This window comes from Rhinatrema bivittatum, chromosome 8 (genome assembly GCF_901001135.1).
Source record: "Rhinatrema bivittatum chromosome 8, aRhiBiv1.1, whole genome shotgun sequence".
Taxonomy (NCBI): domain Eukaryota; kingdom Metazoa; phylum Chordata; class Amphibia; order Gymnophiona; family Rhinatrematidae; genus Rhinatrema; species Rhinatrema bivittatum.
Window position 1 is genome coordinate 72,761,363 of NC_042622.1, and position 12,457 is coordinate 72,773,819.

General features: G+C 46.6%; 1 protein-coding gene across 1 annotated transcript in view; it reads right to left on the reverse strand.

Annotated features, from left to right (window-relative positions):
- LOC115097189 (fer-1-like protein 4) overlaps positions 1-12,457 on the reverse strand; it is a 359,866-nt gene that overhangs the window by 139,472 nt on the left and 207,937 nt on the right. Inside the window, exon 21 of the mRNA XM_029612774.1 lies at positions 6,394-6,510. Coding sequence (XP_029468634.1) covers positions 6,394-6,510 — 117 coding nt within the window. The remainder of the gene's footprint in view (positions 1-6,393; positions 6,511-12,457) is intronic.

Below are 12,457 nucleotides of genomic sequence, written 5' to 3' on the forward strand. Positions count from 1 at the left end.
ACGGCATGTATGAAACCACCCATGATACAGCACTTTCTTTAGGGTAAACTGGTGCTTAGTGGCCAGGACAGGAATTGTTAATTTCTAAATGCTAAACCCTGCCAAATCTGATAAATAAAAGGCTATTTCTGAGGCGAACACATTGTCTTTTTCCTGACAGGATCTGAAGTAAGGTAGGAGGGCAGCTGGAAGTATCCTGATGTAGATGGGACCCTGCACCCCTAAACTTGCTTACAGCCTGATCATCATTTTTGTTGGGGGGGGGGTCCCTTCTCCATCTCCTCCCTTCTGCACTCTCTTTCTCCTTTCCCCTGCTCACACTCTCTCCTCTTGCTCTCTTCTCCCTCCTGCCACCACTCCTATCCATACCACTATTCTCCACAAGAAAAACAGCAAAGGCTCGGTAGATCCAACATAGTACCATAAATTTTATGTTGGAGCCGCAGAGCCTTCATTGCTTTTCTTGGGAATAGACCTCTCTTCCTGTCCCCAGATCTCTCCTCTTTCTCTCCTGCTTCCCTTCAGCATCCTACCTCCATCCCCATCCCCTTTCTCTTTAAGTATCCCATCTCTCTCCCTGTTCCCACTCCTTTTTGCTTTCTCCCCATCTCCTTCTTCAGTGCCCTTCATCTCTCCCCCATTCCCCTTTCAGCACCTCATATCCCTCAGCATCTCCAGTCCCTCTTGCTCCCCACTCCTTGTCCCATCCCCCTTCTCCATTTAGCATCCCTCCTCTCTTTTCCTTGCTCCCACTCCTCCTCCTGTTGTTCTCTCTCCCTCCTGCCCCCACCCTGCCCAGCTCAAACAAAAACGAAACAACAAAAGGCTCAGTAGCCATGGCTTTCTTTAAAACCTTAAATCATCATAACTAAAAGTAAACTAGCACAATTCTTAAAACTTATCTTGTTTAGAAGAGGAACAATCATACGTGGAAAAACTCTATGGAAACATCTACCTTATTTTTCCATGTATGATTGTCCCTCTGCTAAACAATGTACGTTTTAAGAATTGTAGTGCTAGTTTTTTGGTTTTATTTGTTATGATTTTGATTATTTAACTAGCTATTTGGATTTTGTGTTTATATGTTTCTCTAAAAACCTCATGTTTGTATTGGTAAATAGCTGAAAGCAAGTTACATCCTGAAGAGATACAGTAGCTTTCTTCCTGTCCCCAAAGAGCTTAATATCTAAATTTGTATGTGAGGTGAGGCAATGGTGAGTGAAGTGATTGCCCTAGATCATAAGGAACATCAGTGAGATTTGAATCCTTGCTTCCCTGGTTCTCCTGGATTCCTAGAGCAGGGGTTCCAGACTTACCCCTGCCAGATCTCAGTTTTGTCGTTCCAAAGAACAAGAAGGATGGAAGGGCTGTCAGCACCTGATGACATCATCAGGCGCCCGCAGCCGCGAAGCAGGAAAAGGCCTGAGGCCTTGCAAGGAAGAGGGGACCAATATGCAGTGTAATCCAGTGATCGAGACTGGGGCATAACAGCAAGAGCAGGAACGGTAGCAGAGGCAGCTGCAGGAGTAGTAGTGGCAGTCAACCAGACCTCATATGTAAAGTTTGAGAGTTTTTTTGGAATTACTCTCACCAAAGAATTACCACGTTTTCTGTACGAAATTGACATATATATTGTGGGTTCTTCAATGTTTCAATCATCGGTCATGGTTGTATCAAGATCTCACACAAAAACTTTTTTTAAACTTTTTAGAGATTTTTTTCCCAATATAATTCTATCAGTGTTATATGTTTCTTCATGTAATGAAATACAGTTTGAGCAGGTTTTTGAATATAGGAGTAGTAGTGGCGGCAGGGGCCAACAGAGGAAGGTAGCATTGTGTCTATTGCTATGGCCTCTTCGGCCCTCCCCCCCCCCCCCCCCCCCCCCCGATGCCTGCCAATTTTGGTTTAAACCAAATTTCACCATTGTAAAAATCTGAGAATTTATGGGTGAAAATCGGTTTAAACAAAAATGAAGGTCCCTACCTGTACAAGAGCATTATCAGCTCCTTTTTCCTGCTGCTTATGCTTTTTGTGCGACCCAGCAGCATCCCTCGGACTTTAGACACCGCCTTGTCACATTGCTTCACTACCTTCAGATCATCAGACACTATCACCCCGAGGTCACTCGCCCAATCTGTGGACATCAGTTCTCACCCCATCACATCTGCTCCTTTGGATTTCTGCACCCCAAATGCATGACTCCACACTTTTTGGCACAGAAGTACATAGCTTCTTTTAGCGTGTATATTTAGCACTTTGCTTATTTTCAAAGGGAAACAACATGGGTTGAAAATCTGCTTACAGTATACGTTAAAAGCATCCCTGTAGTTTGCAACTAAGTGGGCTATTTGAAAATTACACCTGGCTCTTCCACTATTTACTTGGTAATCCCCAATATCCCATTTTTGTTTACCTAATTATTCAATTTGTTTACCCTATAATCCAATTAACATGCCCTGTTATCCCATAATTCTATTCAATTTGTTAAGTATTTCATTGCTATACCTCATTGTCCTATAGAGCAGTGCTTCTCAACCAGTATGTCGCGACACCAGTGTGTCGCGTCCCACTGCCCCGTTGTACTTTCCTTCTTCCTTTTTCCAGCACCTGCAGGCCAATTGGAAGCCTCCTCTCTTCTACCTGCCAGTGGGAGTAGGAAGAAGGGAGGAAGCCTTTGATTGGTCAGTGAGGTAGGCATCGCATAGCCCGGGGGTGGGTTGGGAGGAATGACAGTGTCGAACCCTGACGAAGCAAGGCCGCCATGGGAGCTCATCCCCGTGGCGGCGAAGAGGAAACCCTGACCCCGATGAAGTAAGGCCGCCACAGAAGCCCATCCCCATGGCGGTGAAGAGGAAAACCTGACCCTGACCAAGCAAGGCCACCATGGGAGCTCATCCCCGTGGTGGCGAAAAGGAAAACCCGACCCCGACCAAGCAAGGCCGCCACGGAGCCCATCCTGGTGGCGGTTAAGAGGAAAACCCAACCCCAACCAAGCAAGGCCACCACGGGAGCCCATCCCTGTGGTGGCAAAGAGGAAACCTGACCCCAACCAAGGCCACAGCGGGAGCCCATCCCCGTGGCAGCGAAAAAAGAAGGCCCGCCGGAGTAAAGCTGCGGTGGAACTGGAGCCCAACCCTGCAGTGAAGGATGAAGAAGTTTTTGGTGAGAGTTCGTGTCTGTGAGTGTGAATGAGTGCCTGGGTGAGAGCTTGTCTGTGTGTGAATGGGTGCCTGGGTGAGAGCTTGTGTCTGAGGGTGTGAATGGGTGCCTAAGTGAGAGCTTGTGTCTGTAGGTGTGAATGGATGCATGGGTGAGAGCTTGTGTCCGTGGGTGTGAATGGATGCATGGGTGAGAGCTTGTGTCTGTGGGTGTGAATGGGTGAGAGCTTGTGTGTGTGGGTGCCTGGGTGAGAGCTTGTGTATGTGGGTGTGAATGGATGCTTGGGTGAGAGCTTGTGTGTGTGGGTGTGAATGGAAGCCTGGGTGAGAGCTGGTGTGAATGGGTGCTTGGGTGAGAGCTGGTGTGTGTGGGTTTGAATGGAAGCTTGGGTGATAGCTGGTGTGAATGGGTGCTTGGGTGAGAGCTTGTGTGTGTGGGTGTGAATGGAAGCCTGGGTGAGAGCTTGTGGGTGAGAATTGGTGCCTGGGTGAGAGCTTGTGTGTGTGGGTGTGAATGAGTGCGAGAGCATTTGGGTGTGATTGAGAGCTTGTATATAAGAGAGTATGAGTGTGATTGAGAGAGAGACTGGTCAGGGAGGTGATGTGTTTCTGTGTGAGAGAGAGAGACTGGTCAGGAAGATGACTGGTGTGAGAGAGACCGAGACTGGTCTTGGGGTCTAATTGGGGGTGTGTGTGTATGTGGTTGTGGGCGCTAAGGAAGAGGACTGTGAGGATAGAGTTTCAGCAGCCCTTGCTGCTTCTGGTGAGTGCTATTGGCCTGGAAGGGAAAGGAGTAGGAGAGTTGCTGGAAGAGGGTAAGTAAAGGTGGCTTTTTAAATTTATTTTTCTTGATTGACTGCCATTTTAATTATTGGGTATTATGTTTTGAAATATTTTATTGATATTTGGACATGTTTTAATAATTTTTATGAGTTTTTAATTGTTGGATATTATTCTGTTCAGCAGCTGTTTTATAACATTTTTAGTATAGCTTTACAATTATTTCCATGTGGGGTTCTATAGCAGCTTGGCTTATTCTGTTTTCCCAATAGGAAATATATTAGTGTTTAGGGCCTGGTTTAATAGTTGCATTTCTTAGATAGGGTTGTTACTGTTTGAGTGTGTTCCATAATACAGGTGTAACTTTGTGCGGGTTAGTTTGTGTGCATTATTGCATATCCTGAGAGTCTGTTAGGTGCTATATTTCTCTTTCCATTTCTCCAGGTTCACACTGCATGCAGAGTGGCTTTTTTGGTTTTCCATTTCAGTTTCTGTCTCCATATTTATAATTTGTGGTTTTTCTGTACTTGGTGAAGGTCAGTTCTGGGTGTGTGACCGAGATGAGGTATTTTACTAGCATATAGGCATTTGTATCAATCTTATTTGTTGTGTTTTCTCAATAGGATATGCATTAGTGGTAAATTACTGTCTTTTCATAAGGAAGGCTATTGTGCCTGGTAGTAAAGGGAGTTTGTTTTGCTTTTACTGAGATGTCATCAGAATCAGAATTTTTTTTTATATGGCAAGTTGTAAAGGTTAATACCCTAGATCTGCTCTGCATTCATTGCTGGGGGTTGAGGGGATTCCTGTGGATGCAGAGTGCAAGTTTACATTTAGGCCCGTGATGGTCACACGTTCAGTGTGTCACGCATGTGAGAACCATCTGTCAGGTGTGTCCCGGCCACAGTGGAGCGCACTGTTAGCCCAGGTTTGGACACGCATTTTTGACAAGCTAGCATTACCCCTTATACAGTAAGGGGTAATAGTGCATCGAAAACGCGCATCCAACCCCCCCCCCCCCCCCGAAACTAATAGCACCCGCAACCTGCAAATGCATGTTGATGGCCCTATTAGTTATTCCCGCACAATACAGAAAGTAAAATGTGCAGCGAAGCCACAAATTTTACTTTCAGAAATTAACGCCTGCCCAAAGGCTGGCGTTAATTTCTGCCGGCGCCGGGAAAGTGTACAGAAAAGCAGAAAAAACTGCTTTTCTATACACCCTCCGACTTAATATCATAGCGATATTAAGTCGGAGGTTCCAAAAGTAAAAAAAAAGTAAAAATTAAAAAAAATAAAATGAAAAATCGGCCCACGGCCCGCGGGTCGGAAGATGGACGCTCAATTATGCTGGCGTACATTTTTCGAACCCGTGGCTGTCAGCGGGTTTGAGAACCGACGCCGGCAAAATTGAGTGTCGGCTGTCAAACCCACTGACAGCCGCCGCTCCTTTTACCGCGGGCCCTAATTTGCATAGGCCACCCTCCTGAATCGCGCGCCCAGGAGAGTGACCTGTGCGCATTTTTCTGTATCGGCCTGTATGTGTTTTTGTAACTTGCTTGGAGCTGCAAAGTTGAAGCAAGATATCAAATGGAAATAAATAAATGAGATGAACAACAACTGAATTGACTAACAATAATTGAGTACAGTAGTGCAATAATATGTAGAGTAAAGCAATGGGATTATGAAATGTAATAGGATCTGTTCATGGAATACCCATGCACATTAATGGAATAACTGGGCATGCACATTAATGGAATAACTGGGATAATGGAATATAGTAATGAGACAATGGTATATATTATTATTATTATTCCTTAAGGGGTAGATTTTTAAAGTTATGCGCGGGCGTAGATTTGTTCGCGCAACCCATCACGAACAAATCTACGCCCGATTTTATAACATGCGCACGCTGCCGCACACATGTTATAAAATCCAGGGTCGGCTCACACAGGGGGATGCACAATTGTGCAACCTGCGCGTGCCGAGCCGAGCAGTCTGCCTCCTTTCCCTCCGAGGCCGCTCCGAAATCGGAGCGGCCTCGGAGAGAACTTTTTTTCTGGCCCCCCCCCCCACCTTCCTCTCCCTTCACCTACCTAACCCACGCCCCAGCCCTAACTAAATCCCCCCCTACCTTTGTTCACAAAGTTACGCCTGCCCAAGGCAGGCATAACTTGCGCGCGCCAGCCAGCTGCTGGCGCACCATTCCCCGGCCCGGGGACTGGTTCAGAGGCCTCGGCCACGCCCCCGGGCTGGCACCCACCCCCAGAACACCCCCAAATGCCACACTGTCCCCGACACGCGTCCCAGGGCTTTGCCTGTGCTGGCAGCCTATGCAACATTTAGGAGTCTAAATTTAGGAGCTAAGCTTTTTTTTTAATATCGGCCCCATTGTAAATAATTATCTTGTTACAATATCTGATTGTTAATGAATAATTGTCTTGCACTGTACCTCTTTAGCCAAGAAGCGTAATTTGGTTAGAATTTTCTTGGCATCACTCATCTTTTCCTCCACATTGGATTTATTTAGCCGTCTGCTTGCTTTCAGTCCATGCTTTGCATACAGGATCTACATAGAGAAGTAGAGCAGAATTAGAAAGAACCAGATATCCTATGTCAGACAGTCGTAAGAGGTGACTATCTCACTGTGCCTGTTCTTATTATTTTATTTTAAAAGGGCACCAATGCACACAGTGCAGTACTTGGTCTATGTTAGCAATATGAGATTCATATGTAGGCATCTATCTTCAAAATAATCTTACAAAAAGTAATAAAAAAAGTGCAACAAGGGTGATGAACTTTATAAAGGATAGAGAAGAACTTTTGTGTGCAGAAAGACTGTCAAAGCTGGCTTATTTTCTTTAAAAAAATATAGAATGGAGGAGATATTCAACTATATAGTATAAATATACCAAAGCCCATGCAGGAATTTTCCAGATCTTTATATTTCTGGAACAAAAAAATAAAACTAGGAGGCCTCCTCTGATGATTAGGTTCTCCTATCAAAACTAACATCTGATCCAGAGTCATCCCTGTCACATCAAAGGGTTTGTTTTTTTTAAATCTATAGAAGGCCTAAAAATTCTGACTATTAATATTTGGTTACTATGGGCTTTAATGTAAATTGCCAGGGCTATTCACCAAAAATTGTTCTGAGAATTTAAATGCATAGTCAAAAAGAGTAAGTTCTATAACAGAGCTAGGATAAACCAAGAATGGCTTCCCATTCACTACAGAATCATGTACAAATCTATTACCATCATTTTCAAAGTCATACATCAACTCGCACCATTAAATCTACAAATACCACTCAAGAAACACACCTCTGTCAGACCAACTAGAGAACACTACAAAGAATCACTTCATGTTCCAAAAGCCAAAACATTCCAACACAAATCTCTCGAAGACAGAGCTCTATCCACAGCAGGACCGCGCCTATGGAACTCCATCCCTTCAGAGCTTCGCCAGGAACCATGCCTACCTACTTTTAGGAAAAGACTAAAAACCTGGCTTTTCAAAAAAGCCTACCAGAGTTCAGATTGATCCAGGTTCCCTTTCAACCACCATCTGTCACCTCCCTCTTCCCTCTATCCTAGTGTAAACCCCACCAGCCCATACCCCTCCCCGTCCTTGACTGCATTTAGCTCTTGACATCCTCTTGACACAGATCCTTTATTGCATACTATGTAAATATTCACTGTAAATGCGTTTTACTATGTAAATATTCCTGTCCCTTTTCTCTTTTTTCCTCCTATCCCAGTTGGTAATTTCCTTGTTCATTGTAACTATTATTTTCTGCACCAGTTCAATTACCCTAGTTCTATGTTTATTACACGACTTGTTAAATGTAAACCGACTTGATGCAACCTTTGGTCGTGAAAGCCGGTATAGAAATTAATAAATAAATAAAGAAATAAAGAAATGAACTCTAGATACAGTTTCATCAGCAATGCTAAAGTGAAGTAACCTTCCCTCTCTAGTCTCATATTTACTATAATTAAACCCAACATTATTTATTTCCTAGAAACAATATTTGCCAAAAAAAGAAGTTATTAGCAATAGGGATGTGAATCGTTTTTTGACGATTTAAAATATCGTCCGATATATTTTAAATCGTCAAAAATCGTTAGAGGCGATATTTAATAGGAATTCCCCCGATTTATCGTCAAAAATCGTAAATCGGGGGAAGGGGGAGGGCGGGAAAACCGGCACACTAAAACATCCCTAAAACCCACCCGACCCTTTAAAATAAATCCCCCACCCTCCCGAACCCCCCCCAAAATGCCTTAAATTACCTGGGGTCCAGTGGGGGGGGTCCCGGTGTGATCTTTTACTCTCGGGCCTCCGGTGCTTTGTAGAAATGGCGCCGGTGCTACCTTTGCCCTGTCATATGACAGGGCAAAGGTAGCGCTGGCGCCATTTTGTTTTTTGTCCCCCGACGTCAGGAGCGTAGGAGATCGCTCCCGGACCCCCGCTGGACCCCCAGGGACTTTTGGCCAGCTTGGGGGGGCCTCCTGACCCCCACAAGACTTGCCAAAAGTTCAGCGGGGGTCCGGGAACGACCTCCTGCACTCGAATCGTTAATGGAATAACGGGAGCGATCTCCTACACTCCTGATGTCGGGGGACAAAAAACAAAATGGCGCTGGCGCTACCTTTGACCTGTCATATGACAGGGCAAAGGTAGCGCCGGTGCCATTTCTACAATGCACCGGTGGCCCGAGAGTAAAAGATCACACCGGGACCCCCCCTCTGGACCCCAGGTAATTTAAGGCATTTTGGGGGGGTTCGGGAGGGTGGGGGATTTATTTTAAAGGGTCGGGGTGGGTTTTAGGGTTGTTTTAGTGTGCCGGTTTTCCCGCCCTCCCCCGATTTACGATTTACACAATATTTAAAAAAACAAAACCGCGACGATCCGATTCCCTCCCCCCCCCCAGCTGAAATCGATCGTTAAGACGATCGATCACACGATTCACATCTCTAATTAGCAATAGTATTTCAAGTGTTTGACATACTCCCTGTCTATAACTAATGTAAAGTATCAGTGCATACAACAGAACAATAACTATGGGTCATATTGTAACTTTTTCCAAAACACAAAGAGGTCCATATTCAGTCACAGTCCTGACAGCAAAGTTAGCAGATAAAGTTATCTAGCTAACTTTGGAGGTATATTCAATAGTGTACCCACAATATTGAATATAGGCGGCTATCTTGAAGTTAGTCAGCTAACTTTATCCTGCTAACTTTAGGGCAGCTTTTTGTTCTGACCAGACTTAGATGACTAAGTTATCCAGCTAACACTGAATATTGGAATTAGCTGGATAACTTAGCTGGCTAATGCAATGCCTCCCAGTTATGCCCCCAGAATGCCCCTAACTTACTCTTAGATTCATCAGAATGTTTTATCACGTGCATAACGCGTGAGATAAACAAAAGGGCATGTCTATTTAAATTGCGGCCTGCCACATCGCACAGCTAAATAATGCACGAGGCGGTGCATCATCACATGCGGCGGTGCATCATCTCTGTGCAAGTTGCGTCATCATGCAGTGTGTTATTTTTCACCAGTATAAAAGCTGACTTCCTGCACCTCCTTCTTTGAGGGTGTGTCAGGCGTTGGAGTGAGAGGAGATGTGGTTAGTGTTGTTAGAGGAGTTTTGGAGTAGTTCTTTGCGATTGCTGACTGAGTTGTTTTGTTTTCTGTAGTCATCTGTTTCCCTTTCCCTTTGTCTTTTGTGATATTTGTTGGAGTGAAAGTTAGTAAATCCAGTTTGGAGTTGGTGAGGAGAAGAGGAGGAGCAGAGGAGCAGAGGTGTGAGGAGGAGAAGAGGAGGAGTGTGTGTGTGTGTGTGCAAGATCGGTGAGGAGCGTGTGTGTGCAAGATCGGTGAGGAGTGTGTGTGTGCTGAGGTGTGTGTGTGCTGAGAGGATGGAGCGTGACAGGCCTGGGAAGAGAGGAGAGAAGAGACGTGAGAATAGTACTGGGAGGAGGAGGCAGAGTGAGTGGGAGGATGAGCGCGAGAATGCCAGGGGAAGAAGGAGTAGGAGCAGGAGTAGGGACAGGGGGAGAAATAGAGAGAGGCAGGAGGGAAGGGATAGGAGGGTGCACGTGGGGGAAGGGGTTGGGCAGGAAAGAGTGGTGGGAGGAGTAGAGTAGCATAAGGATAGATGGACAGGGCAGAGGATAAGGGAGTTGGCAGGCCAAGGTGAAGTAAGGGAAGGAAGGGAGGGGAGAGGAAAGCAGGACGGAGAGTGAGGGAAGGGAGGACACCTCTCTGGGAGAGGAAGTGGCACCCCCTTTGGGCAGCCAGGCAGCACCACGGCAGCATCAGAGGGCCGTAAAGTTTAGAGTGGCAGAGAATGAGCTTCTCATCACTGGTGTCCTGCAGCATTACACCATGTTGTTTGGGAAATGTGCAGCAAAGACCTCTAAGGTAGCCAAGGGCCAAATATGGCGAAACATTGCCCAGGCCATCAGCCGCCACAGCAGAGTACAAAGAAGCAGGGAGCAGGTTGCCCATCGCTACCGGGATGTGAAAGCCCAGCTGAAGGCGAAATTAGCATTGAGATCCAAGTATCAATGGCAGACTGGAGGAGGGACCCCCTGTCCAATAGTAGTGACTGAGACGGAGCAGCGACTCATAGAAAGGCTGGGACTGGACGTGCATGGATGCGTGGCTAGTCACCACATGAGCTGTAGCTGGTAAGTAAACCTTACCCATAAATGTGCATACAGCAACGGGTGTATGCATAATTTGGCATAAGATACTCACTTTGCACATAAGCAAAGTGCACCTCTGATGCCAAATATATATACCATATTTGCTGGCATATATACTTATGACTTTCTTTTTGTTTCTTCTCTGTATCCACTGCTCTCGAGCTGGAACACCCAAGACCCAGCCGTGATGCCCCTAGGACAAGCTGGGATGCCCTTGGGACCGGCCGCGTGATACCAATGATACAGAGGTCCTTACAGATGGACGCTGAGACACAGTGGGGGGAGGAGGAGGAGCAGCAGCAGGCAGAGCAGTCACAGCCTATGTTCTTTGCTCAGCACCTAGGTTCAAGGACCCCACTTCATGTGGACCTCGATCTGGAGACATTAATGGAGGCAGGCATTCTGGACTGGCAATCTTCGGACAAGCATTTAGCAGGAACCAGCACTCCACACCAGCCTGCAGACTCTCCATCACCAGGCCACATGGTGGGCACAAGCCCACCTCTGCCGAGGTTGTGCCCTCAGACACCACTAGTGCCTTCAGCACCAGCACCAACAGCGCTACCATCAGGGCCACTGCCATACCTGGGAACTCTCCGGATTTAGCCTGGAGACTCTGGATTTTTAGACAAATCACTGGGTTTATTGTCCGGGCAGGACAATAAAATCTCCAGAGGGCGCAGGCGCTATTTCTTTCTTTGCCACATGCCGCTCTGCTCCTTTTACGTCTGGCCTATGTCACATGTGCTGCTGCCAGGGGCAGATTGGCCTATTGGGGGATCGGGCATGATCGGGCATGATCCGGTGGGCCGGTCTAGCTGGTCACATGAGCTCTTGCTTTGCATTGAGGCTCCTGCTCTGCTGTGTCCCTGCGCTGTAGTGGTGAGCAAAGCAGAACAGCCAGCACAGTGCAAAGCAATAGAGATGTGCATTCGTTTATCACGAATTAGGACATTTTGACGAAATTGCCTAATTTGTAGTGGTTCGGGGGACCTGAACCACGAAATGGATTTTCCCCGAACTTCAGGGAAAATTCGTTTTTTAGGTTAGTGCAGGGGGAGGGGCACATTTATTAAAAAAAAAAAAAAAACCACCCCAACCCTTCACATTTACTGTATTACAACCCCCCCCCCATCCCGATCCCTCCCCAAGACTTACTAAGAGCCCTGGTGGTCCAGCAGGGTCCCGCGAGCGATCTCTCCCTCCATGCCGTTGGGCTGTAGGGCCTGCTATGAATCAAAATGGCGCCGATGGCCCTTTGCCCTTACAATGTCATAGGGACTACCGGTGCCATTGGTCAGCCCCTGTCACATGGTAGGAGCAATGGACAGCCGGCGCTATCTTGTGCTCCTACCATGTGACAGGGGCCGACCAATGGCACCGGTAGCCCCTGTGACATAGTAAGGGCAAAGGCTATCGGCGCCATTTTGGATACTGGCAGCTGACAGCCCGAGTGCAGGAGATTGCTCCCGGACCCCCGCTGGACCACCAGGGACTTTTGGCAAATCTTGGGGAGGGATAGGGATGGTGGGGGTGGGTTGTAAGAAAGTACAATTGAAGGGTTGGGGTGGTTTTTTTTCTGATTCTTTTTTTTTTTTTAATTCGTTTTCCCAGTTTCGAGTTCCAGCTTCATTTTTTCCGGAAAACGAGTTTTCCCACGAACCGCCCGAACTGAAACCGGACCCGAGCCAGAAAAACAAAGCTCATCTCTACAAAGCAATCAATGGTGATCCAACCTGACTGTGTCAGTGTTTTTTTCCACCAAAGCTGGTGGCTGGCCTGGCAGGCACCAGG